Source organism: Solea solea, unplaced genomic scaffold (assembly GCF_958295425.1).
Source record: "Solea solea unplaced genomic scaffold, fSolSol10.1 scaffold_35, whole genome shotgun sequence".
Classification (NCBI taxonomy): domain Eukaryota; kingdom Metazoa; phylum Chordata; class Actinopteri; order Pleuronectiformes; family Soleidae; genus Solea; species Solea solea.
Window position 1 is genome coordinate 230,012 of NW_026704150.1, and position 24,955 is coordinate 254,966.

The 24,955-nt window shown below is 49.3% G+C and overlaps 1 protein-coding gene, 37 non-coding genes and 2 pseudogenes across 38 annotated transcripts; 18 read left to right on the top strand and 22 right to left on the bottom strand.

Moving 5' to 3' along the window:
- Positions 1–211: 211 nt before the first annotated feature.
- On the bottom strand, positions 212–2,928 carry LOC131453265 (uncharacterized). The gene is made up of 3 exons (XM_058622454.1): positions 1,947–2,928; positions 1,750–1,842; positions 212–1,078 (listed from the first exon to the last, which is right to left on the bottom strand). Exons 1-3 carry the CDS (start codon positions 2,298–2,300, stop codon positions 794–796), a joined length of 732 nt encoding a protein of 243 aa, XP_058478437.1. The 5' UTR covers positions 2,301–2,928; the 3' UTR covers positions 212–793.
- Positions 2,929–3,815: 887 nt separating this feature from the next.
- LOC131453613 (U5 spliceosomal RNA) lies at positions 3,816–3,929 on the top strand. Its single transcript, XR_009238328.1, has one exon. It is a non-coding gene; the product is annotated as a U5 spliceosomal RNA (small nuclear RNA).
- Positions 3,930–5,592: 1,663 nt separating this feature from the next.
- LOC131453524 (U2 spliceosomal RNA) lies at positions 5,593–5,793 on the top strand (annotated as a pseudogene).
- Positions 5,794–5,925: 132 nt separating this feature from the next.
- Positions 5,926–6,034, bottom strand: LOC131453313 (5S ribosomal RNA; annotated as a pseudogene).
- Positions 6,035–6,436: 402 nt separating this feature from the next.
- Positions 6,437–6,600, top strand: LOC131453399 (U1 spliceosomal RNA). The gene has a single exon (XR_009238123.1). It is a non-coding gene; the product is annotated as a U1 spliceosomal RNA (small nuclear RNA).
- Positions 6,601–7,245: 645 nt separating this feature from the next.
- Positions 7,246–7,358, top strand: LOC131453525 (U5 spliceosomal RNA). Its single transcript, XR_009238244.1, has one exon. It is a non-coding gene; the product is annotated as a U5 spliceosomal RNA (small nuclear RNA).
- A 179-nt stretch (positions 7,359–7,537) lies between these two features.
- LOC131453420 (U2 spliceosomal RNA) lies at positions 7,538–7,730 on the top strand. Its single transcript, XR_009238143.1, has one exon. It is a non-coding gene; the product is annotated as a U2 spliceosomal RNA (small nuclear RNA).
- Positions 7,731–7,879: 149 nt separating this feature from the next.
- Positions 7,880–7,998, bottom strand: LOC131453299 (5S ribosomal RNA). Its single transcript, XR_009238032.1, has one exon. It is a non-coding gene; the product is annotated as a 5S ribosomal RNA (ribosomal RNA).
- A 402-nt stretch (positions 7,999–8,400) lies between these two features.
- Positions 8,401–8,564, top strand: LOC131453410 (U1 spliceosomal RNA). Its single transcript, XR_009238134.1, has one exon. It is a non-coding gene; the product is annotated as a U1 spliceosomal RNA (small nuclear RNA).
- A 645-nt stretch (positions 8,565–9,209) lies between these two features.
- Positions 9,210–9,322, top strand: LOC131453526 (U5 spliceosomal RNA). Its single transcript, XR_009238245.1, has one exon. It is a non-coding gene; the product is annotated as a U5 spliceosomal RNA (small nuclear RNA).
- Positions 9,323–9,501: 179 nt separating this feature from the next.
- On the top strand, positions 9,502–9,694 carry LOC131453421 (U2 spliceosomal RNA). Its single transcript, XR_009238144.1, has one exon. It is a non-coding gene; the product is annotated as a U2 spliceosomal RNA (small nuclear RNA).
- Positions 9,695–9,825: 131 nt separating this feature from the next.
- Positions 9,826–9,944, bottom strand: LOC131453300 (5S ribosomal RNA). Its single transcript, XR_009238033.1, has one exon. It is a non-coding gene; the product is annotated as a 5S ribosomal RNA (ribosomal RNA).
- A 402-nt stretch (positions 9,945–10,346) lies between these two features.
- On the top strand, positions 10,347–10,510 carry LOC131453416 (U1 spliceosomal RNA). Its single transcript, XR_009238140.1, has one exon. It is a non-coding gene; the product is annotated as a U1 spliceosomal RNA (small nuclear RNA).
- A 647-nt stretch (positions 10,511–11,157) lies between these two features.
- On the top strand, positions 11,158–11,269 carry LOC131453527 (U5 spliceosomal RNA). Its single transcript, XR_009238246.1, has one exon. It is a non-coding gene; the product is annotated as a U5 spliceosomal RNA (small nuclear RNA).
- Positions 11,270–11,449: 180 nt separating this feature from the next.
- Positions 11,450–11,642, top strand: LOC131453478 (U2 spliceosomal RNA). The gene has a single exon (XR_009238199.1). It is a non-coding gene; the product is annotated as a U2 spliceosomal RNA (small nuclear RNA).
- Positions 11,643–11,773: 131 nt separating this feature from the next.
- On the bottom strand, positions 11,774–11,892 carry LOC131453301 (5S ribosomal RNA). Its single transcript, XR_009238034.1, has one exon. It is a non-coding gene; the product is annotated as a 5S ribosomal RNA (ribosomal RNA).
- Positions 11,893–12,294: 402 nt separating this feature from the next.
- LOC131453315 (U1 spliceosomal RNA) lies at positions 12,295–12,458 on the top strand. The gene has a single exon (XR_009238041.1). It is a non-coding gene; the product is annotated as a U1 spliceosomal RNA (small nuclear RNA).
- A 1,653-nt stretch (positions 12,459–14,111) lies between these two features.
- On the bottom strand, positions 14,112–14,275 carry LOC131453317 (U1 spliceosomal RNA). The gene has a single exon (XR_009238042.1). It is a non-coding gene; the product is annotated as a U1 spliceosomal RNA (small nuclear RNA).
- A 402-nt stretch (positions 14,276–14,677) lies between these two features.
- LOC131453522 (5S ribosomal RNA) lies at positions 14,678–14,796 on the top strand. Its single transcript, XR_009238242.1, has one exon. It is a non-coding gene; the product is annotated as a 5S ribosomal RNA (ribosomal RNA).
- A 131-nt stretch (positions 14,797–14,927) lies between these two features.
- Positions 14,928–15,120, bottom strand: LOC131453422 (U2 spliceosomal RNA). The gene has a single exon (XR_009238145.1). It is a non-coding gene; the product is annotated as a U2 spliceosomal RNA (small nuclear RNA).
- A 179-nt stretch (positions 15,121–15,299) lies between these two features.
- Positions 15,300–15,412, bottom strand: LOC131453535 (U5 spliceosomal RNA). Its single transcript, XR_009238254.1, has one exon. It is a non-coding gene; the product is annotated as a U5 spliceosomal RNA (small nuclear RNA).
- Positions 15,413–16,059: 647 nt separating this feature from the next.
- LOC131453400 (U1 spliceosomal RNA) lies at positions 16,060–16,223 on the bottom strand. The gene has a single exon (XR_009238124.1). It is a non-coding gene; the product is annotated as a U1 spliceosomal RNA (small nuclear RNA).
- A 402-nt stretch (positions 16,224–16,625) lies between these two features.
- On the top strand, positions 16,626–16,744 carry LOC131453533 (5S ribosomal RNA). Its single transcript, XR_009238252.1, has one exon. It is a non-coding gene; the product is annotated as a 5S ribosomal RNA (ribosomal RNA).
- A 131-nt stretch (positions 16,745–16,875) lies between these two features.
- Positions 16,876–17,068, bottom strand: LOC131453424 (U2 spliceosomal RNA). The gene has a single exon (XR_009238146.1). It is a non-coding gene; the product is annotated as a U2 spliceosomal RNA (small nuclear RNA).
- Positions 17,069–17,247: 179 nt separating this feature from the next.
- On the bottom strand, positions 17,248–17,360 carry LOC131453536 (U5 spliceosomal RNA). Its single transcript, XR_009238255.1, has one exon. It is a non-coding gene; the product is annotated as a U5 spliceosomal RNA (small nuclear RNA).
- A 647-nt stretch (positions 17,361–18,007) lies between these two features.
- On the bottom strand, positions 18,008–18,171 carry LOC131453401 (U1 spliceosomal RNA). The gene has a single exon (XR_009238125.1). It is a non-coding gene; the product is annotated as a U1 spliceosomal RNA (small nuclear RNA).
- Positions 18,172–18,573: 402 nt separating this feature from the next.
- On the top strand, positions 18,574–18,692 carry LOC131453293 (5S ribosomal RNA). The gene has a single exon (XR_009238026.1). It is a non-coding gene; the product is annotated as a 5S ribosomal RNA (ribosomal RNA).
- A 131-nt stretch (positions 18,693–18,823) lies between these two features.
- Positions 18,824–19,016, bottom strand: LOC131453425 (U2 spliceosomal RNA). The gene has a single exon (XR_009238147.1). It is a non-coding gene; the product is annotated as a U2 spliceosomal RNA (small nuclear RNA).
- Positions 19,017–19,195: 179 nt separating this feature from the next.
- LOC131453537 (U5 spliceosomal RNA) lies at positions 19,196–19,308 on the bottom strand. The gene has a single exon (XR_009238256.1). It is a non-coding gene; the product is annotated as a U5 spliceosomal RNA (small nuclear RNA).
- A 647-nt stretch (positions 19,309–19,955) lies between these two features.
- Positions 19,956–20,119, bottom strand: LOC131453402 (U1 spliceosomal RNA). The gene has a single exon (XR_009238126.1). It is a non-coding gene; the product is annotated as a U1 spliceosomal RNA (small nuclear RNA).
- A 402-nt stretch (positions 20,120–20,521) lies between these two features.
- On the top strand, positions 20,522–20,640 carry LOC131453545 (5S ribosomal RNA). Its single transcript, XR_009238263.1, has one exon. It is a non-coding gene; the product is annotated as a 5S ribosomal RNA (ribosomal RNA).
- Positions 20,641–20,771: 131 nt separating this feature from the next.
- On the bottom strand, positions 20,772–20,964 carry LOC131453426 (U2 spliceosomal RNA). The gene has a single exon (XR_009238148.1). It is a non-coding gene; the product is annotated as a U2 spliceosomal RNA (small nuclear RNA).
- A 179-nt stretch (positions 20,965–21,143) lies between these two features.
- Positions 21,144–21,256, bottom strand: LOC131453538 (U5 spliceosomal RNA). The gene has a single exon (XR_009238257.1). It is a non-coding gene; the product is annotated as a U5 spliceosomal RNA (small nuclear RNA).
- A 647-nt stretch (positions 21,257–21,903) lies between these two features.
- LOC131453403 (U1 spliceosomal RNA) lies at positions 21,904–22,067 on the bottom strand. Its single transcript, XR_009238127.1, has one exon. It is a non-coding gene; the product is annotated as a U1 spliceosomal RNA (small nuclear RNA).
- Positions 22,068–22,469: 402 nt separating this feature from the next.
- Positions 22,470–22,588, top strand: LOC131453294 (5S ribosomal RNA). The gene has a single exon (XR_009238027.1). It is a non-coding gene; the product is annotated as a 5S ribosomal RNA (ribosomal RNA).
- Positions 22,589–22,719: 131 nt separating this feature from the next.
- Positions 22,720–22,912, bottom strand: LOC131453427 (U2 spliceosomal RNA). Its single transcript, XR_009238149.1, has one exon. It is a non-coding gene; the product is annotated as a U2 spliceosomal RNA (small nuclear RNA).
- A 179-nt stretch (positions 22,913–23,091) lies between these two features.
- On the bottom strand, positions 23,092–23,204 carry LOC131453612 (U5 spliceosomal RNA). Its single transcript, XR_009238327.1, has one exon. It is a non-coding gene; the product is annotated as a U5 spliceosomal RNA (small nuclear RNA).
- Positions 23,205–23,851: 647 nt separating this feature from the next.
- LOC131453404 (U1 spliceosomal RNA) lies at positions 23,852–24,015 on the bottom strand. The gene has a single exon (XR_009238128.1). It is a non-coding gene; the product is annotated as a U1 spliceosomal RNA (small nuclear RNA).
- A 402-nt stretch (positions 24,016–24,417) lies between these two features.
- LOC131453556 (5S ribosomal RNA) lies at positions 24,418–24,536 on the top strand. Its single transcript, XR_009238274.1, has one exon. It is a non-coding gene; the product is annotated as a 5S ribosomal RNA (ribosomal RNA).
- Positions 24,537–24,667: 131 nt separating this feature from the next.
- Positions 24,668–24,860, bottom strand: LOC131453428 (U2 spliceosomal RNA). The gene has a single exon (XR_009238150.1). It is a non-coding gene; the product is annotated as a U2 spliceosomal RNA (small nuclear RNA).
- Between the last annotated feature and the right edge of the window lie 95 nt (positions 24,861–24,955).

Genomic DNA, 24,955 nt, shown 5'->3' on the forward strand with positions numbered 1-24,955 from the left:
GTAAATAATCCACTTCATTAAACCTGAATACTTTAAATCCATGCAAATGACTTTTGAAAGTGGAAGCAAACTGTTTTTCTTAAGTTGTCATCATTTAATGTATATAGAATTACTTTTAATACACTTTGATTTAAATACTCAGAAAACATTCCTTTTCAACACATTTTTTATTGTTGAATAAAACATTTTTCAATAACTGTATTGCTTCCCCAAAATAGTTAAACATAGTCCTTTAGAACAGTCCTTCTCAAATACAAAGAGCAACCAAGAAATGTCTGTTTCTGTTCAGCGAGAACCAAATGTACCATACATGCAGTTTGTTCGCTTGAAAATGTAAATTAAATACTGACTAAAATAAGTTACTAATAGTAACAGAAAATGCTCCTAAAAACAAAATCAGAAAATTGTCCTATTTCAAAATGGAACGTAATACAGGTATTATTCCTTAAAATAAAGTGTTGTCAGATGATTTGTGTGAATCTCCTTAATTCAATGCAAACATGTGAGGTAGCTCCTGGCCCTCTCTTGGGCTAAAAAATCTGACATTCAAAAATCTGTGCAAACACTGCAGTGCAAATGCAGTCACTCTCCAGTTTTCAGCACACTGCCCACTCGTGCCTGTGATAACTTGGGCAGAAACTTTTGTCAATATTGCAGTGGAAATGCTGTCATGCAAGTGCAAACTCCGAACACCAACCTCAAAAGGGTACAAAGTCTTGGTTGTAGAAACATTATAAATTGTTCTCAGCAATGGGAAAACAAAATCAGGCGAGTGAGTTGAATTCAACTCTGCCTACTCTGGGTTGTAAAGCAGGGTGCTCAGCCTATGAACTTTTGGGGACATATTTTTTCCACCAAGCTCCATCAGGACTTTTTGCACAAATTCAAGGGTGTGCTGCAAATTTTTCGGATATTTTAGTTTGAGTGCGTAGGTGAGCCCGAAGAACATTGCAACAGCCGCAGCAGTTGTGGGCACCTCTTTCAGGACCTCTATTCCATCGATGACTATTTTAATGTCCTCTTGTCCACTGACAACGATAGCCATCGTTGCCTGCTCCAGTTCGTCAGCTTCATTTTCCTGCATAACACAAAAAACAACAAATGAGGACAACTAGAAGGAGCATTTCCTGAAGACAATGCATGTTCAACAATGAACACCATTGTTGAAGCAATGCTGAATCCACTGAAGAAACTGCTGAGGCATTGCTGAAAATGCTGATGCTATAGCTAAAAAGTAAAACTTTTAATTTGAAAGATGAATGGTTTTCAAAGTGCTCAAAGCAGCTGATATGTTGAAAAGGCATGTTTAAGTGCAACAGTTGAAGATTGCTGAAGTAACGTTAACATAGCAGAAGCAATAGCTGATTGGAAGGATTTAAAGGACGTTGAATGACATGAAATTATTTAAAAAATGCCTGAAGTGGTGGAGATTAGAGTAAAAGATGTACATGAAGATTGAAAGTTCTGAAATGGTTGAGAAAAGGGCTCAAACTAAATCTTGACGAAAGCAATTTTTTGGGGCACTACAGTTTGTCTCCCCATTTCTTAAACACTGGACATTTTACTGGATAAATAACAGAAGCAAGAGCTCTCAGTTTCAAAATAAAAAAAAACTAAAACTAACCCAGCCATAACATTTAAATAGTCACAAATCAAATGAATGTTTATTAAAATATACAGTGCTATGCTGCATCTCAACAATAACGGGTGTGTGGATGTTGTCTGTGTTAGTGAGAGAGATGCCCTTACCTGGTATTCTTTGATGAGGTGATGAACAGGTTCACCCAGGTAGATCATCAAAGATTTAAGGATGCACTCTCTTCTTATTGTGATGTCCACAGTCTGAGTGAGAACAGTTACAACTTATTAAAAGCACACACAGCACACACACACACACCAACTATTCAACTATGGATCCCACTGATAACCAACTTATACATAGATACCTCATCTAAAACCTGCAAGGTCCTCTTGGTCTGTTCTTGCACACGTCCTCCCTTGCTCCTGATGACATCCAGCAGTTTGGACATGTGCTTGTCCAACTGCGCCAAGAACTTTGTCTCCAAGGGAACTGTTGTAATTCGCATAAACTCAGCGTTGATCTGGAAAAGGAAAGCAGAGCAAGTATCAAATATGTATTGAATAAAGAACAAATAATCTTCCAAAATAATTAAGGTTTGATCAAACTGATCGAAAAAACCCTTTAAGTTGGGTTTGTCTGTCTCAGTAGAAAGTTGATTGTTGTTGCAGTTGTGGCACTTGAATGGTGAAATAGGCTGGACCGGATCCGTTTGTAGCATGGATCGAGTCTTGAAGCGGATGCGAACAGCTATAGGAAGCCAGTGAAGGGAGTGGAGGAGCGGTGTAGTGTGGGAGAATTTTGGTAAGTTGAAGACCAGTCGAGCTGCTGCATTCTGGATGAGTTGCAGAGGTCATATGGAACACGCAGGGAGACCAGCCAGGAGGGAGTTGCAGTAGTCCAAGCGTGAGATGACAAGAGGCTGGGCCAGAACCTGTGCTGCCTTCTGGGTTAGAAGAGGTCGTATCCTTTGGATGTTGTGCAACATGTAAACAAGAGAGGGATGCATGAGGGAGAAGGAGTCAGCTGAAGGAAGTGCTGATAGAACAGTTGAGGACAGAGAGGAGGGGGAGAGAGATCGAATGTTAAGACGGACAAGTGCAATATCTGATGAGATGAGATCATCAGATTGGGAGAGTGGGAGAGAGTAGGATATGAAGAAATGACCAGAGACATGAAGTAGAGTTACCTTGAGGTTAGAGGTGGAGCAGTTTCTGGTGAAAATTAGGTCAAGGTGGTTGCCAGCTTTTTGAGTTGGTGGAGAAGGAGCAAGTGAGAGAGAAAGAGAGGAAATTAAAATAAGTAGATCGGATGACTTCTCTGACTGGATGTTGAAGTCGCCAAGAAGAACAAGTGGTGGGCCATTTTCTGCGTTGTTTGAAAGGAGGACATCAGTTCCTCCAAGAAGTGTCCCAATGGGCCTGGTGGACGGTAGACGAGAACAATGATTAGTTTTACTAGGTGAGTTATAGTTACAGCATGACATTCAAATGACTGTGAAGAGAAGTGTGGCAGTGGGTAAAGAGTGAAAGTCCAGTTGGGGTTGATGAGCAGACCTGTCTCACCACCTCTTCCAGTGGATCTGGGTGTGTGGGAGAAAGAGTGGGTGGAGGAGAGAGCCACAGGGGTGGCTGTGCTGGAGGGTAGTATCCAAGTCTCAGTGAGAGCAAGGAAGTCCAGGCATTGCTCAGTAGCAAAGCCAGAGATGAACTCAGTCTTGCGTGTAGCTGACTGGCACACAGGCCCCCTGCAACAAGGTGTTGGATGTGTGAGGAGCGGGTGGGATATATAAGTGAGGATAGATTACGGTGATGCTGTGAGTGAATGTGAGGTTTGTAATATCTGCGAGAGGAAACATAAACAGGAATGGAAAAAGTGCACATATGTGAAAGTTAGAAAAACAATTGCAGCCAGGTACTTGGCCTCATTAGCCTCATTGTTAGACTCCGGTTTAGACTCCTTTGTCTTTGTCTTCCTGAGTCTTTGTCTTCCTGAGTCTGCTGCTGAAGCTGCCGCTTCAAATGTGCCACAGCCTCAGCGATCGATAGAAAACTGCAGCACACAACCAACAGTAAGAATGCGCTTCCAAACATGCAGTCAAATGTGGGCGGTTTAATGGCCGACAAACCAAAAACATTGAAGAAAGGCTGTCCCATGGTGGCCGGCCGGGCCGACCGAGACTGCGTTGACTCCGGCGGATAAACTCCTTGGCTGCTCTCAAGGAGAGGAGCTATGTTGACTCTGGTTTTTCTTCAAAATGCACAAGTCTTTCGCCCTTTTACTAAAGATTTCCGTGGAGAGGAACGTTCAAGAGTTTAAGTGATTTTTGGTGGGCTTTGCTGTATGGCTGCGCCTTTGAGTGTGTCAAATGTCAAGCAGCTGTCTATCATGAGTCTTGATTCAAGACTCAGAGGTGCACTTAGATTACCTTGGGGCGGAGGTGATCAGCAGCAGCGTTTGCTATGCACACTTACAAACATGGCACCACAACAAGTAACTTGTGTGCCAAGAATTTGAGTTGGCCCCAGACACTTGTGGGCCATTGCTTCTCGGCCTTTTGGGCAGAGCCGGCCCTGGGCATAGGCAGTATAGGCAAATGCTAGGGGCGCCGTCATCCGTAGGGGGCGCCGAAAACGGGGAAAAAAAAAAATAAAAAAAAATAAAAATATATACTATATATATATATTCGAAATATTATATAAGCCCACAGCAACATAAAGTCATAGCAAAGACTATTAAATAATGCAGAAGCCTTTTTTCTGGGTGAAACGAGCCGTTGCTCACAGAGGTGAGGGGGGCGGGGTCAAGAGGCCAGCTGCCTGAATCTGACCGGACCGTGACCCAGAGACGAAGAAAAAGATTAATGACACTGTATCGAAATTATGTCCAAAAGACTGAAGCCATCTGGCGCCCAAGGAAGGAAAAGAAGGAAAGAAGAGGAAGAAAAACGTGAAAAAGATAGAGGTACAGTAATGTCAATGTGATGAAGTGCATGAAATTAATAGTTCAATGCATTGTAGTTACCGTTGTTGGAGCAGAGTGTTAGCTTGCTAGCTTACTTCGGACAATAGCAACATTGTTTAATAATCAATAAATAGCTGAGTTGACGTGTGTTAATGTTACTACACCTTAAATTCATCAGGGACGTTTGGAAACTTAACGTTAGGCCTGTTCAGGTGTTATTTTACAGGTCTTTCCTGCTTGTATGTCAGCTAAAAGGCTTTTAGTTGTCCATCCCCTTTGTAATAGGGTGGTTGTAAGCCTTTGGTTTTATGTGTCACAGTTTATGTTGGTTAAAGTTTACATCAGTGTTAAAGTGCAGTTAAAGTGTATGACAGTTAATATTTCATACCTTAGCTTTCCCATATCATTCATAGGCTATATATGCATATACTGGTTTTTGCACTGTGGTTAGACTGAATTGCATTGCAATGACAATAAAGTTGAATGAATCTCATCACATTTTCATTATTAGTCTATGTTAGTCTCATGTATAGCACACCAAGCATCTGTTTTTTTTATTAACATGCAGTCATCACATACATATACTTCTCTTCTCTCTTCAGATGCACTTTTAAAATATTTCAGTACCACCCCGAGTGACACAGCATCAGGTGCTGCTGTCCTGTCTACCTCTGCACAGCCCAGTGACACAGCATCAGGTACTCCTGTCCCGTCTACCTCTGCACAGCCCGGTGAATCAAGAGGTCTCTCATTTTTTTTTCTTATACTGTGTGCAATAGTGTGTGTTGTTATGTCTGCACTGGTTTCATAATTTATTATTTTGTGCAATACTATATTTAAATTGTATTTTTAATTCATTTTATGTCACTTGTTTTCGTGTGCAGTGTTCGGCTTAATATGTTTGCCTTATTTGGTGTGATATTTTTTACTCAAAGAAATAAAATCTTGAGTACACACATGCAGTTTCTGTGTGATTGTATGAAAGTTGATTGTGAAATTGACTGCAGCGATGCAAGGGGGCACCAGCTAAAATCTTGCCTAGGGCACCAAATTACTCAGGGCCGGCACTGCTTTTGGCTAAGATCAAGTGTAGTATCTGTTCTTATCAGTTTAATATCTGATATGTCCTCTATATGGGGATTAAATATTAAATGCATTTTTGAGCATTGGGCGGTGAAGCCTGGGGCTTGCTCTCTTCACTCCTTGCATTGACCTGGTATTGCAGTGCCACCAGGAACGGTGCACCGTTCTCTTTTTTTTTCTGTGAAAAACAAAGCAAGGCTGAAACTGGAAGGACATTAATGTGTGCCCGTGCGTCAACGTAATTGCAAGCCCACGTTTCTTGTAAGGAAGCAGCAGTGTAAAGCGTGCTGCAGTGTAAAAGCTTACAGCACCTGGTATTCCTAGGCGGTCTCCCATCCAAGTACTAACCAGGCTCGACCCTGCTTAGCTCCCGAGATCAGACGTGCTCAGGGTGGTGTGGCCGTAAGCCGACGGGCAGGTGACACAGACTCCATTTATAGACCAGGCAAGGCCCCCTGCTCGTGGAGGGGCTCAAAAGTCAGCCTTCCGAACACACTGCACTTGAGCCTTTATCGCCACTACCTGCTACACTCTATTCCAGTATTTGGAAGCTACACCGAGATGGGTAAGCTGCTGTTGGTGCGGTCAGGTCCAGTTGTTGCTGAATCTATAGGAAATGACAGCCAGGTATGCCAGTGAAAAGGTCGAGTGTTTCCTCTCCAATGTGTGCTGGAGGTTGAAGTTGAACACAGCACAGCATTAACGAGCACCTGAGTCAAGGCATTGGACTCTGGGACTATCCATTTCCTGCACCATCGGCCAAAGAGCTGTGTCTGGGAACAGCCACCCAGTGCTGGGCAAGTTCACCTCATACTTACCTGGCAGGGGAGACACCATGATCAAGAAGGTGGTTCACCCAGGGCGAGGCTCAGCCATTGCACTCTGGTTGTGCTGATCCCTGCAAATTCCCCAAACGTGGGAATCTTGACTGCATAATTTTTGCTGGTGGGGTACTGCGTCCGCGCTCTCCCCCGATGACGTAGTTGTAAGCAAAGGTCAGCCGCCCAAAGTTCCGCCTTGTGTGCCCATCTCCAGGCTTCTCACGTGCTCGCAGAGCGACATCCCCTGTCTTTCCAAGTTGCTGGGAATGGGATGGTTGTGGGTGTTGTCTTTTAGCTCTAAGGAAATGTCATGCTCCCTTTCCCGGCTCTTTGTAGGAGAACTGGATTGTTGGAGATGGATCCATGGCCATCATGCCAAGGGTTAATACTTTGGCGCTTGTTCCGTCCACTCCTGTACATTGAGCTGATATTGAAGCGATGCCAGGAGCAGCTCACCATTTCAGAAGCCCGGAGGAGCTGGGAAACGGCCCGGCAGTTTGTACTGCTCGGTGTGACACAGAGCTGCTTTGCTCATGCACTCACATCTACCACTAAACCTTGGAGGTGTGCCCGGGAGCGAGGAATGTGCCACAGCCTCAGCGATTGATAGAAAACTGCAGCACACAACCAACAGTAAGAATGCGCTTCCAAACATGCAGTCAAATATGGGTGGTTGATTGGCCGGCAAACCAAAAACGTTGAAGAAAGGCTGTCCCAAGGTGGCCGGCCGGGCCGACCGAGACTGTGGTGACTCCGGCGGATAGACTCCTTGGCTGCTCTCAAGGAGAGGGGCTATGTCGACTCTGGTTTTTCTTCAAAATGCACAAGTCTTTCGCCTTTTACTAAAGACTTCCGTGGAGAGGAACGTCCGAGAGTTTAAGTTATTTTTGGTGGGCTTTGCTGTATGGCTGCGCCCTTTGAGTGTGTCAAATGTCAAGCAGCTGTCCGTCACGGCTCAGAGGTGCACTTAGATCACCTGGGGGTGGAGGTGAGCAGCAGCAGCCTTTGTTATGCGCACTTCAGAAACACGGCACCACAACAAGTAACTTGTGCGCCAAGATCTTGAGTTGGCCCCAGACACTGGTGGGCCATCGCTTCTCGGCCTTTTGGCTAAGATCAAGTGTAGTATCTGTTCTTATCAGTTTAATATCTGATATGTCCTCTATATGGGGATTAAATATTAAATGCATTTTTGAGCATTGGGCGGTGAAACCTTGGGCTTGCTCTCTTCACTCCTTGCATTGACCTGGTATTGCAGTGCCACCAGGAACGGTGCACCGTTCTCTTTTTTTCTGTGAAAACCAAAGCAAGGCTGAAACTGGAAGGACATTAACGTGTGCCCGTGCGTCAACGTAATTGCAAGCCCACGTTTCTTGTAAGGAAGCAGCAGTGTAAAAGCGTGCTGCAGTGTAAAAGCGTGCTGCAGTGTAAAAGCTTACAGCACCTGGTATTCCCAGGCGGTCTCCCTTCCAAGTACTAACCAGGCCCGACCCTGCTTAGCTTCCGAGATCAGACGAGATCGGGCGTGCTCAGGGTGGTGTGGCCGTAAGCCGACGGGCAGGTGACACAGACTCCTTTTATAGACCAGGCAAGGCCCCCTGCTCGTGGAGGGGCTCAAAAGGCAGCCTTCCGAACACACTGAACTTGAGCCTTTATCGCCACTACCTGCTACACTCTATTCCAGTATTAGGAAGCTACACCGAGATGGGTAAGCTGCTGTTGGTGCCGTCAGGTGCAGTTGTTGCTGAATCGATTGGAAATGACAGCCAGGTATGCCAGTGAAAAGGTCGAGTGTTTCCTCTCCAATGTGTGCTGGAGGTTGAAGTTGAACACAGCACAGCATTAACGAGCACCTGAGTCAAGGCATTGGACTCTGGGACTATCCATTTCCTGCACCATCAGCCAAAGAGCTGTGTCTGGGAACAGCCACCCAGTGCTGGGCAAGTACACCTCATACTTACCGGGCAGGGGAGATACCATGATCAAGAAGGTGGTTCACCCAGGGCGAGGCTCAGCCATTGCACTCTGGTTGTGCTGACCCCTGCAAATTCCCCAAACGTGGGAATCTTGACTGCATAATTTTTGCTGGTGGGGTACTGCGTCCGCGCTCTCCCCCGATGACGTAGTTGTAAGCAAAGGTCAGCCGCCCAAAGTTCCGCCTTGTGTGCCCATCTCCAGGCTTCTCACGTGCTCGCAGAGCGACATCCCCTGTCTTTCCAAGTTGCTGGGAATGGGATGGTTGTGGGTGTTGTCTTTTAGCTCTAAGGAAATGTCATGCTCCCTTTCCCGGCTCTTTGTAGGAGAACTGGATTGTTGGAGATGGATCCATGGCCATCATGCCAAGGGTTAATACTTTGGCGCTTGTTCCGTCCACTCCTGTACATTGAGCTGATATTGAAGCGATGCCAGGAGCAGCTCACCATTTCAGAAGCCCGGAGGAGCTGGGAAACGGCCCGGCAGTTTGTACTGCTCGGTGTGACACAGAGCTGCTTTGCTCATGCACTCACATCTACCACTAAACCTTGGAGGTGTGCCCGGGAGCGAGGAATGTGCCACAGCCTCAGCGATTGATAGAAAACTGCAGCACACAACCAACAGTAAGAATGCGCTTCCAAACATGCAGTCAAATATGGGTGGTTGATTGGCCGGCAAACCAAAAACGTTGAAGAAAGGCTGTCCCAAGGTGGCCGGCCGGGCCGACCGAGACTGTGGTGACTCTGGCGGATAGACTCCTTGGCTGCTCTCAAGGAGAGGGGCTATGTCGACTCTGGTTTTTCTTCAAAATGCACAAGTCTTTCGCCTTTTACTAAAGACTTCCGTGGAGAGGAACGTCCGAGAGTTTAAGTTATTTTTGGTGGGCTTTGCTGTATGGCTGCGCCCTTTGAGTGTGTCAAATGTCAAGCAGCTGTCCGTCACGGCTCAGAGGTGCACTTAGATCACCTGGGGGTGGAGGTGAGCAGCAGCAGCCTTTGTTATGCGCACTTCAGAAACACGGCACCACAACAAGTAACTTGTGCGCCAAGATCTTGAGTTGGCCCCAGACACTGGTGGGCCATCGCTTCTCGGCCTTTTGGCTAAGATCAAGTGTAGTATCTGTTCTTATCAGTTTAATATCTGATATGTCCTCTATATGGGGATTAAATATTAAATGCATTTTTGAGCATTGGGCGGTGAAACCTTGGGCTTGCTCTCTTCACTCCTTGCATTGACCTGGTATTGCAGTGCCACCAGGAACGGTGCACCGTTCTCTTTTTTTCTGTGAAAACCAAAGCAAGGCTGAAACTGGAAGGACATTAACGTGTGCCCGTGCGTCAACGTAATTGCAAGCCCACGTTTCTTGTAAGGAAGCAGCAGTGTAAAAGCGTGCTGCAGTGTAAAAGCTTACAGCACCTGGTATTCCCAGGCGGTCTCCCTTCCAAGTACTAACCAGGCCCGACCCTGCTTAGCTTCCGAGATCAGACGAGATCGGGCGTGCTCAGGGTGGTGTGGCCGTAAGCCGACGGGCAGGTGACACAGACTCCTTTTATAGACCAGGCAAGGCCCCCTGCTCGTGGAGGGGCTCAAAAGTCAGCCTTCCGAACACACTGCACTTGAGCCTTTATCGCCACTACCTGCTACACTCTATTCCAGTATTAGGAAGCTACACCGAGATGGGTAAGCTGCTGTTGGTGCCGTCAGGTGCAGTTGTTGCTGAATCGATTGGAAATGACAGCCAGGTATGCCAGTGAAAAGGTCGAGTGTTTCCTCTCCAATGTGTGCTGGAGGTTGAAGTTGAACACAGCACAGCATTAACGAGCACCTGAGTCAAGGCATTGGACTCTGGGACTATCCATTTCCTGCACCATCAGCCAAAGAGCTGTGTCTGGGAACAGCCACCCAGTGCTGGGCAAGTACACCTCATACTTACCGGGCAGGGGAGATACCATGATCAAGAAGGTGGTTCACCCAGGGCGAGGCTCAGCCATTGCACTCTGGTTGTGCTGACCCCAGCAAATTCCCCAAACGTGGGAATCTTGACTGCATATTTTTTGCTAGTGGGGTACTGCGTCCGCGCTCTCCCCCGATGACGTAGTTGTAAGCAAAGGTCAGCCGCCCAAGGTTCCGCCTTGTGTGCCCATCTCCAGGCTTCTCACGTGCTCGCAGAGCGAAGTCCCCAGTCTTTCCAAGTTGCTGGGAATGGGATGGTTGTGGGTGTTGTCTTTTAGCTCTAAGGAAATGTCATGCTCCCTTTCCCGGCTCTTTGTAGGTAGAACTGGATTGTTGGAGATGGATCCATGGCCATCATGCCAAGGGTTAATACTTTGGCGCTTGCTCCGTCCACTCCTGTACATTGACCTGATATTGAAGCGATGCCAGGAGCAGCTCACCATTTCAGAAGCCCGGAGGAGTTGGGAAACGGCCCGGCAGTTTGTACTGCTCGGTGTGACACAGAGCTGCTTTGCTCATGCACTCACATCTACCACTAAACCTTGGAGGTGTCCCCCGTGAGTGAGGAATGTGCCACAGCCTCAGCGGTTGATAGAAAACTGCAGCACACAACCAACGGTAAGAATGCGCTTCCAAACATGCAGTCAAATGTGGGCGGTTGATTGGCCGGCAAACCAAAAACGTTGAAGAAAGGCTGTCCCAAGGTGGCCGGCCGGGCCGACCGAGACTGTGGTGACTCTGGCGGATAGACTCCTTGGCTGCTCTCAAGGAGAGGGGCTATGTTGACTCTGGTTTTTCTTCAAAATGCTCAAGTCTTTCGCCTTTTACTAAAGACTTCCGTGGAGAGGAACGTCCAAGAGTTTAAGTTATTTTTGGTGGGCTTTGCTGTATGTCTGCGCCCTTTGAGTGTGTCAAATGTCAAGCAGCTGTCCGTCACGGCTCAGAGGTGCACTTAGATCACCTGGGGGTGGAGGTGAGCAGCAGCAGCCTTTGTTATGCGCACTTCAGAAACACGGCACCACAACAAGTAACTTGTGCGCCAAGATCTTGAGTTAGCCCCAGACACTGGTGGGCCATCGCTTCTCGGCCTTTTGGCTAAGATCAAGTGTAGTATCTGTTCTTATCAGTTTGATATCTGATATGTCCTCTATATGGGGATTAAATATTAAATGCATTTTTGAGCATTGGGCGGTGAAACCTTGGGCTTGCTCTCTTCACTCCTTGCATTGACCTGGTATTGCAGTGCCACCAGGAACGGTGCACCGTTCTCTTTTTTTCTGTGAAAACCAAAGCAAGGCTGAAACTGGAAGGACATTAACGTGTGCCCGTGCGTCAACGTAATTGCAAGCCCACGTTTCTTGTAAGGAAGCAGCAGTGTAAAAGCGTGCTGCAGTGTAAAAGCTTACAGCACCTGGTATTCCCAGGCGGTCTCCCTTCCAAGTACTAACCAGGCCCGACCCTGCTTAGCTTCCGAGATCAGACGAGATCGGGCGTGCTCAGGGTGGTGTGGCCGTAAGCCGACGGGCAGGTGACACAGACTCCTTTTATAGACCAGGCAAGGCCCCCTGCTCGTGGAGGGGCTCAAAAGTCAGCCTTCCGAACACACTGCACTTGAGCCTTTATCGCCACTACCTGCTACACTCTATTCCAGTATTTGGAAGCTACACCGAGATGGGTAAGCTGCTGTTGGTGCGGTCAGGTGCAGTTGTTGCTGAATCGATAGGAAATGACAGCCAGGTATGCAAGTGAAAAGGTCGAGTGTTTCCTCTCCAATGTGTGCTGGAGGTTGAAGTTGAACACAGCACAGCATTAACGAGCACCTGAGTCAAGGCATTGGACTCTGGGACTATCCATTTCCTGCACCATCAGCCAAAGAGCTGTGTCTGGGAACAGCCACCCAGTGCTGGGCAAGTACACCTCATACTTACCTGGCAGGGGAGATACCATGATCAAGAAGGTGGTTCACCCAGGGCGAGGCTCAGCCATTGCACTCTGGTTGTGCTGACCCCTGCAAATTCCCCAAACGTGGGAATCTTGACTGCATAATTTTTGCTAGTGGGGTACTGCGTCCGCGCTCTCCCCCGATGACGTAGTTGTAAGCAAAGGTCAGCCGCCCAAGGTTCCGCCTTGTGTGCCCATCTCCAGGCTTCTCACGTGCTCGCAGAGCGACATCCCCAGTCTTTCCAAGTTGCTGGGAATGGGATGGTTGTGGGTGTTGTCTTTTAGCTCTAAGGAAATGTCATGCTCCCTTTCCCGGCTCTTTGTAGGTAGAACTGGATTGTTGGAGATGGATCCATGGCCATCATGCCAAGGGTTAATACTTTAGCGCTTGCTCCGTCCACTCCTGTACATTGACCTGATATTGAAGCGATGCCAGGAGCAGCTCACCATTTCAGAAGCCCGGAGGAGTTGGGAAACGGCCCGGCAGTTTGTACTGCTCGGTGTGACACAGAGCTGCTTTGCTCATGCACTCACATCTACCACTAAACCTTGGAGGTGTCCCCCGTGAGCGAGGAATGTGCCACAGCCTCAGCGGTTGATAGAAAACTGCAGCACACAACCAACGGTAAGAATGCGCTTCCAAACATGCAGTCAAATGAGGGCGGTTGATTGGCCGGCAAACCAAAAACGTTGAAGAAAGGCTGTCCCAAGGTGGCCGGCCGGGCCAGCCGAGACTGTGGTGACTCTGGCGGATAGACTCCTTGGCTGCTCTCAAGGAGAGGGGCTATGGTGACTCTGGTTTTTCTTCAAAATGCTCAAGTCTTTCGCCTAGTGATGTGACGTTCCGTTTCGAGGCTTCGAAGCGTGTGCCGAGTAGGGGAGGGGGCGTTTCCGCGATGCGCGTATCGAGGCTTGCTTCATTTAGGGGAGGAGCCAAAAATGATGACGTCCGAAGCCTCGCTGCCCGGCTGTACCACGTGATTACTTCGTGAAGTGGTTCAGATTTAGCGCGAGGTTTTACAGCTATATAGACCCCTATATAGGCTGCATTCAAAATGTGGGTTTTTGAAGGAGAGTTGCGGTCTGTTGAGAGTTTGGATAGTTTGGAGAGTTTGGATACTAGAGTTTGGACAGCGTTTATATAGTTTGGAGAGTTTAGGGAGAGATAGAGATTTAGGAGAGGGAGGAGAGTAGGATAGGTGATATAGGATGGAGCCAGCGAGGTTCATCATTGTCCAAGTTTCACAAGCATAATCTGTGCCCTTTTCCTAGTTCCACAAGCACTTTCACTGTCCTCTGCCTGATTACGCCCATGCCATTTTCAGAAAAACATTGCACAACCTGCCATATTATGATATTACCATTTTGGGAAGACTTTCTAACAGACACAAAAATTCAATTCATCACACATTATGTGGTTCAGATACAGCTGCCTGTGATTATACACTTGGCCAGTAGGTGGTTTCGTGTGCACATGAAGCTTCGAGAAATGAACCCTTTCTCGAACCAATTGGCTCAAGTGGTTCAATGCCTCATGAGGCTTCATCTCACCATCACTAGTATTTACCCTTGGCATGATGGCCATGGATCCATCTCCAACAATCCAGTTCTACCTACAAAGAGCCGGGAAAGGGAGCATGACATTTCCTTAGAGCTAAAAGACAACACCCACAACCATCCCATTCCCAGCAACTTGGAAAGACTGGGGATGTCGCTCTGCGAGCACGTGAGAAGCCTGGAGATGGGCACACAAGGCGGAACCTTGGGCGGCTGACCTTTGCTTACAACTACGTCATCGGGGGAGAGCGCGGACGCAGTACCCCACTAGCAAAAATTATGCAGTCAAGATTCCCACGTTTGGGGAATTTGCAGGGGTCAGCACAACCAGAGTGCAATGGCTGAGCCTCGCCCTGGGTGAACCACCTTCTTGATCATGGTATCTCCCCTGCCAGGTAAGTATGAGGTGTACTTGCCCAGCACTGGGTGGCTGTTCCCAGACACAACTCTTTGGCTGATGGTGCAGGAAATGGATAGTCCCAGAGTCCAATGCCTTGACTCAGGTGCTCGTTAATGCTGTGCTGTGTTCAACTTCAACCTCCAGCACACATTGGAGAGGAAACACTCGACCTTTTCACTGGCATACCTGGCTGTCATTTCCTATCGATTCAGCAACAACTGCACCTGACGGCACCAACAGCAGCTTACCCATCTCGGTGTAGCTTCCTAATACTGGAATAGAGTGTAGCAGGTAGTGGCGATAAAGGCTCAAGTGCAGTGTGTTCGGAAGGCTGCCTTTTGAGCCCCTCCACGAGCAGGGGGCCTTGCCTGGTCTATAAAAGGAGTCTGTGTCACCTGCCCGTCGGCTTACGGCCACACCACCCTGAGCACGCCCGATCTCGTCTGATCTCGGAAGCTAAGCAGGGTCGGGCCTGGTTAGTACTTGGATGGGAGACCGCCTGGGAATACCAGGTGCTGTAAGCTTTTACACTGCAACACGCTTTTACACTGCTGCTTCCTTACAAGAAACGTGGGCTTGCAATTACGTTGACGCACAGGCACACGTTAATGTCCTTCCAGTTTCAGCCTTGCTTTGGTTTTCACAGAAAAAAAGAGAACGGTGCACCGTTCCTGGTGGCACTGCAATACCAGGTCAATGCAAGGAGTGAAGAGAGCAAGCCCAAGGTTTCACCGCCCAATGCTCAAAAATGCATTTAATATTTAATCCCCATATAGAGGACATATCAGATATTAAACTGATAAGAACAGATACTACACTTGATCTTAGCCAAAAGGCCGAGAAGCGATGGCCAACCAGTGTCTGGGGCCAACTCAAGATCTTGGCGCACAAGTTACTTGTTGTGGTGCCGTGTTTCTGAAGTGCGCATAACAAAGGCTGCTGCTGCTCACCTCCACCCCCAGGTGATCTAAGTGCACCTCTGAGCCGTGACGGACAGCTGCTTGACATTTGACACACTCAAAGGGCGCAGCCATACAGCAAAGCCCACCAAAAATAACTTAAACTCTTGGACGTTCCTCTCCACGGAAGTCTTTAGTAAAAGGCGAAAGACTTGAGCATTTTGAAGAAAAACCAGAGTCAACATAGCCCCTCTCCTTGAGAGCAGCCAAGGAGTCTATCCGCCAGAGTCACCACAGTCTCGGTCGGCCCGGCCGGCCACCTTGGGACAGCCTTTCTTCAACGTTTTTGGTTTGCCGGCCAATCAACCGCCCACATTTGACTGCATGTTTGGAAGCGCATTCTTACCGTTGGTTGTGTGCTGCAGTTTTCTATCAACCGCTGAGGCTGTGGCACATTCCTCGCTCACGGGGGACACCTCCAAGGTTTAGTGGTAGATGTGAGTGCATGAGCAAAGCAGCTCTGTGTCACACCGAGCAGTACAAACTGCCGGGCCGTTTCCCAACTCCTCCGGGCTTCTGAAATTGTGAGCTGCTCCTGGCATCGCTTCAATATCAGGTCAATGTACAGGAGTGGACGGAGCAAGCGCCAAAGTATTAACCCTTGGCATGATGGCCATGGATCCATCTCCAACAATCCAGTTCTACCTACAAAGAGCCGGGAAAGGGAGCATGACATTTCCTTAGAGCTAAAAGACAACACCCACAACCATCCCATTCCCAGCAACTTGGAAAGACTGGGGATGTCGCTCTGCGAGCACGTGAGAAGCCTGGAGATGGGCACACAAGGCGGAACCTTGGGCGGCTGACCTTTGCTTACAACTACGTCATCGGGGGAGAGCGCGGACGCAGTACCCCACTAGCAAAAATTATGCAGTCAAGATTCCCACGTTTGGGGAATTTGCAGGGGTCAGCACAACCAGAGTGCAATGGCTGAGCCTCGCCCTGGGTGAACCACCTTCTTGATCATGGTATCTCCCATGCCAGGTAAGTATGAGGTGTACTTGCCCAGCACTGGGTGGCTGTTCCCAGACACAGCTCTTTGGCTGATGGTGCAGGAAATGGATAGTCCCAGAGTCCAATGCCTTGACTCAGGTGCTCGTTAATGCTGTGCTGTGTTCAACTTCAACCTCCAGCACACATTGGAGAGGAAACACTCGACCTTTTCACTGGCATACCTGGCTGTCATTTCCTATCGATTCAGCAACAACTGCACCTGACGGCACCAACAGCAGCTTACCCATCTCGGTGTAGCTTCCTAATACTGGAATAGAGTGTAGCAGGTAGTGGCGATAAAGGCTCAAGTGCAGTGTGTTCGGAAGGCTGCCTTTTGAGCCCCTCCACGAGCAGGGGGCCTTGCCTGGTCTATAAAAGGAGTCTGTGTCACCTGCCCGTCGGCTTACGGCCACACCACCCTGAGCACGCCCGATCTCGTCTGATCTCGGAAGCTAAGCAGGGTCGGGCCTGGTTAGTACTTGGATGGGAGACCGCCTGGGAATACCAGGTGCTGTAAGCTTTTACACTGCAACACGCTTTTACACTGCTGCTTCCTTACAAGAAACGTGGGCTTGCAATTACGTTGACGCACAGGCACACGTTAATGTCCTTCCAGTTTCAGCCTTGCTTTGGTTTTCACAGAAAAAAAGAGAACGGTGCACCGTTCCTGGTGGCACTGCAATACCAGGTCAATGCAAGGAGTGAAGAGAGCAAGCCCAAGGTTTCACCGCCCAATGCTCAAAAATGCATTTAATATTTAATCCCCATATAGAGGACATATCAGATATTAAACTGATAAGAACAGATACTACACTTGATCTTAGCCAAAAGGCCGAGAAGCGATGGCCAACCAGTGTCTGGGGCCAACTCAAGATCTTGGCGCACAAGTTACTTGTTGTGGTGCCGTGTTTCTGAAGTGCGCATAACAAAGGCTGCTGCTGCTCACCTCCACCCCCAGGTGATCTAAGTGCACCTCTGAGCCGTGACGGACAGCTGCTTGACATTTGACACACTCAAAGGGCGCAGCCATACAGCAAAGCCCACCAAAAATAACTTAAACTCTTGGACGTTCCTCTCCACGGAAGTCTTTAGTAAAAGGCGAAAGACTTGAGCATTTTGAAGAAAAACCAGAGTCAACATAGCCCCTCTCCTTGAGAGCAGCCAAGGAGTCTATCCGCCAGAGTCACCACAGTCTCGGTCGGCCCGGCCGGCCACCTTGGGACAGCCTTTCTTCAACGTTTTTGGTTTGCCGGCCAATCAACCGCCCACATTTGACTGCATGTTTGGAAGCGCATTCTTACCGTTGGTTGTGTGCTGCAGTTTTCTATCAACCGCTGAGGCTGTGGCACATTCCTCGCTCACGGGGGACACCTCCAAGGTTTAGTGGTAGATGTGAGTGCATGAGCAAAGCAGCTCTGTGTCACACCGAGCAGTACAAACTGCCGGGCCGTTTCCCAACTCCTCCGGGCTTCTGAAATTGTGAGCTGCTCCTGGCATCGCTTCAATATCAGGTCAATGTACAGGAGTGGACGGAGCAAGCGCCAAAGTATTAACCCTTGGCATGATGGCCATGGATCCATCTCCAACAATCCAGTTCTACCTACAAAGAGCCGGGAAAGGGAGCATGACATTTCCTTAGAGCTAAAAGACAACACCCACAACCATCCCATTCCCAGCAACTTGGAAAGACTGGGGATGTCGCTCTGCGAGCACGTGAGAAGCCTGGAGATGGGCACACAAGGCGGAACCTTGGGCGGCTGACCTTTGCTTACAACTACGTCATCGGGGGAGAGCGCGGACGCAGTACCCCACTAGCAAAAATTATGCAGTCAAGATTCCCACGTTTGGGGAATTTGCAGGGGTCAGCACAACCAGAGTGCAATGGCTGAGCCTCGCCCTGGGTGAACCACCTTCTTGATCATGGTATCTCCCATGCCAGGTAAGTATGAGGTGTACTTGCCCAGCACTGGGTGGCTGTTCCCAGACACAGCTCTTTGGCTGATGGTGCAGGAAATGGATAGTCCCAGAGTCCAATGCCTTGACTCAGGTGCTCGTTAATGCTGTGCTGTGTTCAACTTCAACCTCCAGCACACATTGGAGAGGAAACACTCGACCTTTTCACTGGCATACCTGGCTGTCATTTCCTATCGATTCAGCAACAACTGCACCTGACGGCACCAACAGCAGCTTACCCATCTCGGTGTAGCTTCCTAATACTGGAATAGAGTGTAGCAGGTAGTGGCGATAAAGGCTCAAGTGCAGTGTGTTCGGAAGGCTGCCTTTTGAGCCCCTCCACGAGCAGGGGGCCTTGCCTGGTCTATAAAAGGAGTCTGTGTCACCTGCCCGTCGGCTTACAGCCACACCACCCTGAGCACGCCCGATCTCGTCTGATCTCGGAAGCTAAGCAGGGTCGGGCCTGGTTAGTACTTGGATGGGAGACCGCCTGGGAATACCAGGTGCTGTAAGCTTTTACACTGCAACACGCTTTTACACTGCTGCTTCCTTACAAGAAACGTGGGCTTGCAATTACGTTGACGCACAGGCACACGTTAATGTCCTTCCAGTTTCAGCCTTGCTTTGGTTTTCACAGAAAAAAAGAGAACGGTGCACCGTTCCTGGTGGCACTGCAATACCAGGTCAATGCAAGGAGTGAAGAGAGCAAGCCCAAGGTTTCACCGCCCAATGCTCAAAAATGCATTTAATATTTAATCCCCATATAGAGGACATATCAGATATTAAACTGATAAGAACAGATACTACACTTGATCTTAGCCAAAAGGCCGAGAAGCGATGGCCAACCAGTGTCTGGGGCCAACTCAAGATCTTGGCGCACAAGTTACTTGTTGTGGTGCCGTGTTTCTGAAGTGCGCATAACAAAGGCTGCTGCTGCTCACCTCCACCCCCAGGTGATCTAAGTGCACCTCTGAGCCGTGACGGACAGCTGCTTGACATTTGACACACTCAAAGGGCGCAGCCATACAGCAAAGCCCACCAAAAATAACTTAAACTCTTGGACGTTCCTCTCCACGGAAGTCTTTAGTAAAAGGCGAAAGACTTGAGCATTTTGAAGAAAAACCAGAGTCAACATAGCCCCTCTCCTTGAGAGCAGCCAAGGAGTCTATCCGCCAGAGTCACCACAGTCTCGGTCGGCCCGGCCGGCCACCTTGGGACAGCCTTTCTTCAACGTTTTTGGTTTGCCGGCCAATCAACCGCCCACATTTGACTGCATGTTTGGAAGCGCATTCTTACCGTTGGTTGTGTGCTGCAGTTTTCTATCAACCGCTGAGGCTGTGGCACATTCCTCGCTCACGGGGGACACCTCCAAGGTTTAGTGGTAGATGTGAGTGCATGAGCAAAGCAGCTCTGTGTCACACCGAGCAGTACAAACTGCCGGGCCGTTTCCCAACTCCTCCGGGCTTCTGAAATTGTGAGCTGCTCCTGGCATCGCTTCAATATCAGGTCAATGTACAGGAGTGGACGGAGCAAGCGCCAAAGTATTAACCCTTGGCATGATGGCCATGGATCCATCTCCAACAATCCAGTTCTACCTACAAAGAGCCGGGAAAGGGAGCATGACATTTCCTTAGAGCTAAAAGACAACACCCACAACCATCCCATTCCCAGCAACTTGGAAAGACTGGGGATGTCGCTCTGCGAGCACGTGAGAAGCCTGGAGATGGGCACACAAGGCGGAACCTTGGGCGGCTGACCTTTGCTTACAACTACGTCATCGGGGGAGAGCGCGGACGCAGTACCCCACTAGCAAAAATTATGCAGTCAAGATTCCCACGTTTGGGGAATTTGCAGGGGTCAGCACAACCAGAGTGCAATGGCTGAGCCTCGCCCTGGGTGAACCACCTTCTTGATCATGGTATCTCCCATGCCAGGTAAGTATGAGGTGTACTTGCCCAGCACTGGGTGGCTGTTCCCAGACACAGCTCTTTGGCTGATGGTGCAGGAAATGGATAGTCCCAGAGTCCAATGCCTTGACTCAGGTGCTCGTTAATGCTGTGCTGTGTTCAACTTCAACCTCCAGCACACATTGGAGAGGAAACACTCGACCTTTTCACTGGCATACCTGGCTGTCATTTCCTATCGATTCAGCAACAACTGCACCTGACGGCACCAACAGCAGCTTACCCATCTCGGTGTAGCTTCCTAATACTGGAATAGAGTGTAGCAGGTAGTGGCGATAAAGGCTCAAGTGCAGTGTGTTCGGAAGGCTGCCTTTTGAGCCCCTCCACGAGCAGGGGGCCTTGCCTGGTCTATAAAAGGAGTCTGTGTCACCTGCCCGTCGGCTTACGGCCACACCACCCTGAGCACGCCCGATCTCGTCTGATCTCGGAAGCTAAGCAGGGTCGGGCCTGGTTAGTACTTGGATGGGAGACCGCCTGGGAATACCAGGTGCTGTAAGCTTTTACACTGCAACACGCTTTTACACTGCTGCTTCCTTACAAGAAACGTGGGCTTGCAATTACGTTGACGCACAGGCACACGTTAATGTCCTTCCAGTTTCAGCCTTGCTTTGGTTTTCACAGAAAAAAAGAGAACGGTGCACCGTTCCTGGTGGCACTGCAATACCAGGTCAATGCAAGGAGTGAAGAGAGCAAGCCCAAGGTTTCACCGCCCAATGCTCAAAAATGCATTTAATATTTAATCCCCATATAGAGGACATATCAGATATTAAACTGATAAGAACAGATACTACACTTGATCTTAGCCAAAAGGCCGAGAAGCGATGGCCAACCAGTGTCTGGGGCCAACTCAAGATCTTGGCGCACAAGTTACTTGTTGTGGTGCCGTGTTTCTGAAGTGCGCATAACAAAGGCTGCTGCTGCTCACCTCCACCCCCAGGTGATCTAAGTGCACCTCTGAGCCGTGACGGACAGCTGCTTGACATTTGACACACTCAAAGGGCGCAGCCATACAGCAAAGCCCACCAAAAATAACTTAAACTCTTGGACGTTCCTCTCCACGGAAGTCTTTAGTAAAAGGCGAAAGACTTGAGCATTTTGAAGAAAAACCAGAGTCAACATAGCCCCTCTCCTTGAGAGCAGCCAAGGAGTCTATCCGCCAGAGTCACCACAGTCTCGGTCGGCCCGGCCGGCCACCTTGGGACAGCCTTTCTTCAACGTTTTTGGTTTGCCGGCCAATCAACCGCCCACATTTGACTGCATGTTTGGAAGCGCATTCTTACCGTTGGTTGTGTGCTGCAGTTTTCTATCAACCGCTGAGGCTGTGGCACATTCCTCGCTCACGGGGGACACCTCCAAGGTTTAGTGGTAGATGTGAGTGCATGAGCAAAGCAGCTCTGTGTCACACCGAGCAGTACAAACTGCCGGGCCGTTTCCCAACTCCTCCGGGCTTCTGAAATTGTGAGCTGCTCCTGGCATCGCTTCAATATCAGGTCAATGTACAGGAGTGGACGGAGCAAGCGCCAAAGTATTAACCCTTGGCATGATGGCCATGGATCCATCTCCAACAATCCAGTTCTACCTACAAAGAGCCGGGAAAGGGAGCATGACATTTCCTTAGAGCTAAAAGACAACACCCACAACCATCCCATTCCCAGCAACTTGGAAAGACTGGGGATGTCGCTCTGCGAGCACGTGAGAAGCCTGGAGATGGGCACACAAGGCGGAACCTTGGGCGGCTGACCTTTGCTTACAACTACGTCATCGGGGGAGAGCGCGGACGCAGTACCCCACTAGCAAAAATTATGCAGTCAAGATTCCCACGTTTGGGGAATTTGCAGGGGTCAGCACAACCAGAGTGCAATGGCTGAGCCTCGCCCTGGGTGAACCACCTTCTTGATCATGGTATCTCCCATGCCAGGTAAGTATGAGGTGTACTTGCCCAGCACTGGGTGGCTGTTCCCAGACACAGCTCTTTGGCTGATGGTGCAGGAAATGGATAGTCCCAGAGTCCAATGCCTTGACTCAGGTGCTCGTTAATGCTGTGCTGTGTTCAACTTCAACCTCCAGCACACATTGGAGAGGAAACACTCGACCTTTTCACTGGCATACCTGGCTGTCATTTCCTATCGATTCAGCAACAACTGCACCTGACGGCACCAACAGCAGCTTACCCATCTCGGTGTAGCTTCCTAATACTGGAATAGAGTGTAGCAGGTAGTGGCGATAAAGGCTCAAGTGCAGTGTGTTCGGAAGGCTGCCTTTTGAGCCCCTCCACGAGCAGGGGGCCTTGCCTGGTCTATAAAAGGAGTCTGTGTCACCTGCCCGTCGGCTTACAGCCACACCACCCTGAGCACGCCCGATCTCGTCTGATCTCGGAAGCTAAGCAGGGTCGGGCCTGGTTAGTACTTGGATGGGAGACCGCCTGGGAATACCAGGTGCTGTAAGCTTTTACACTGCAACACGCTTTTACACTGCTGCTTCCTTACAAGAAACGTGGGCTTGCAATTACGTTGACGCACAGGCACACGTTAATGTCCTTCCAGTTTCAGCCTTGCTTTGGTTTTCACAGAAAAAAAGAGAACGGTGCACCGTTCCTGGTGGCACTGCAATACCAGGTCAATGCAAGGAGTGAAGAGAGCAAGCCCAAGGTTTCACCGCCCAATGCTCAAAAATGCATTTAATATTTAATCCCCATATAGAGGACATATCAGATATTAAACTGATAAGAACAGATACTACACTTGATCTTAGCCAAAAGGCCGAGAAGCGATGGCCAACCAGTGTCTGGGGCCAACTCAAGATCTTGGCGCACAAGTTACTTGTTGTGGTGCCGTGTTTCTGAAGTGCGCATAACAAAGGCTGCTGCTGCTCACCTCCACCCCCAGGTGATCTAAGTGCACCTCTGAGCCGTGACGGACAGCTGCTTGACATTTGACACACTCAAAGGGCGCAGCCATACAGCAAAGCCCACCAAAAATAACTTAAACTCTTGGACTTTCCTCTCCACGGAAATCTTTAGTAAAAGGCGAAAGACTTGAGCATTTTGAAGAAAAACCAGAGTCAACATAGCCCCTCTCCTTGAGAGCAGCCAAGGAGTCTATCCGCCAGAGTCACCACAGTCTCGGTCGGCCCGGCCGGCCACCTTGGGACAGCCTTTCTTCAACGTTTTTGGTTTGCCGGCCAATCAACCGCCCACATTTGACTGCATGTTTGGAAGCGCATTCTTACCGTTGGTTGTGTGCTGCAGTTTTCTATCAACCGCTGAGGCTGTGGCACATTCCTCGCTCACGGGGGACACCTCCAAGGTTTAGTGGTAGATGTGAGTGCATGAGCAAAGCAGCTCTGTGTCACACCGAGCAGTACAAACTGCCGGGCCGTTTCCCAACTCCTCCGGGCTTCTGAAATGGTGAGCTGCTCCTGGCATCGCTTCAATATCAGGTCAATGTACAGGAGTGGACGGAGCAAGCGCCAAAGTATTAACCCTTGGCATGATGGCCATGGATCCATCTCCAACAATCCAGTTCTACCTACAAAGAGCCGGGAAAGGGAGCATGACATTTCCTTAGAGCTAAAAGACAACACCCACAACCATCCCATTCCCAGCAACTTGGAAAGACTGGGGATGTCGCTCTGCGAGCACGTGAGAAGCCTGGAGATGGGCACACAAGGCGGAACCTTGGGCGGCTGACCTTTGCTTACAACTACGTCATCGGGGGAGAGCGCGGACGCAGTACCCCACTAGCAAAAATTATGCAGTCAAGATTCCCACGTTTGGGGAATTTGCAGGGGTCAGCACAACCAGAGTGCAATGGCTGAGCCTCGCCCTGGGTGAACCACCTTCTTGATCATGGTATCTCCCATGCCAGGTAAGTATGAGGTGTACTTGCCCAGCACTGGGTGGCTGTTCCCAGACACAGCTCTTTGGCTGATGGTGCAGGAAATGGATAGTCCCAGAGTCCAATGCCTTGACTCAGGTGCTCGTTAATGCTGTGCTGTGTTCAACTTCAACCTCCAGCACACATTGGAGAGGAAACACTCGACCTTTTCACTGGCATACCTGGCTGTCATTTCCTATCGATTCAGCAACAACTGCACCTGACGGCACCAACAGCAGCTTACCCATCTCGGTGTAGCTTCCTAATACTGGAATAGAGTGTAGCAGGTAGTGGCGATAAAGGCTCAAGTGCAGTGTGTTCGGAAGGCTGCCTTTTGAGCCCCTCCACGAGCAGGGGGCCTTGCCTGGTCTATAAAAGGAGTCTGTGTCACCTGCCCGTCGGCTTACGGCCACACCACCCTGAGCACGCCCGATCTCGTCTGATCTCGGAAGCTAAGCAGGGTCGGGCCTGGTTAGTACTTGGATGGGAGACCGCCTGGGAATACCAGGTGCTGTAAGCTTTTACACTGCAACACGCTTTTACACTGCTGCTTCCTTACAAGAAACGTGGGCTTGCAATTACGTTGACGCACAGGCACACGTTAATGTCCTTCCAGTTTCAGCCTTGCTTTGGTTTTCACAGAAAAAAAGAGAACGGTGCACCGTTCCTGGTGGCACTGCAATACCAGGTCAATGCAAGGAGTGAAGAGAGCAAGCCCAAGGTTTCACCGCCCAATGCTCAAAAATGCATTTAATATTTAATCCCCATATAGAGGACATATCAGATATTAAACTGATAAGAACAGATACTACACTTGATCTTAGCCAAAAGGCCGAGAAGCGATGGCCAACCAGTGTCTGGGGCCAACTCAAGATCTTGGCGCACAAGTTACTTGTTGTGGTGCCGTGTTTCTGAAGTGCGCATAACAAAGGCTGCTGC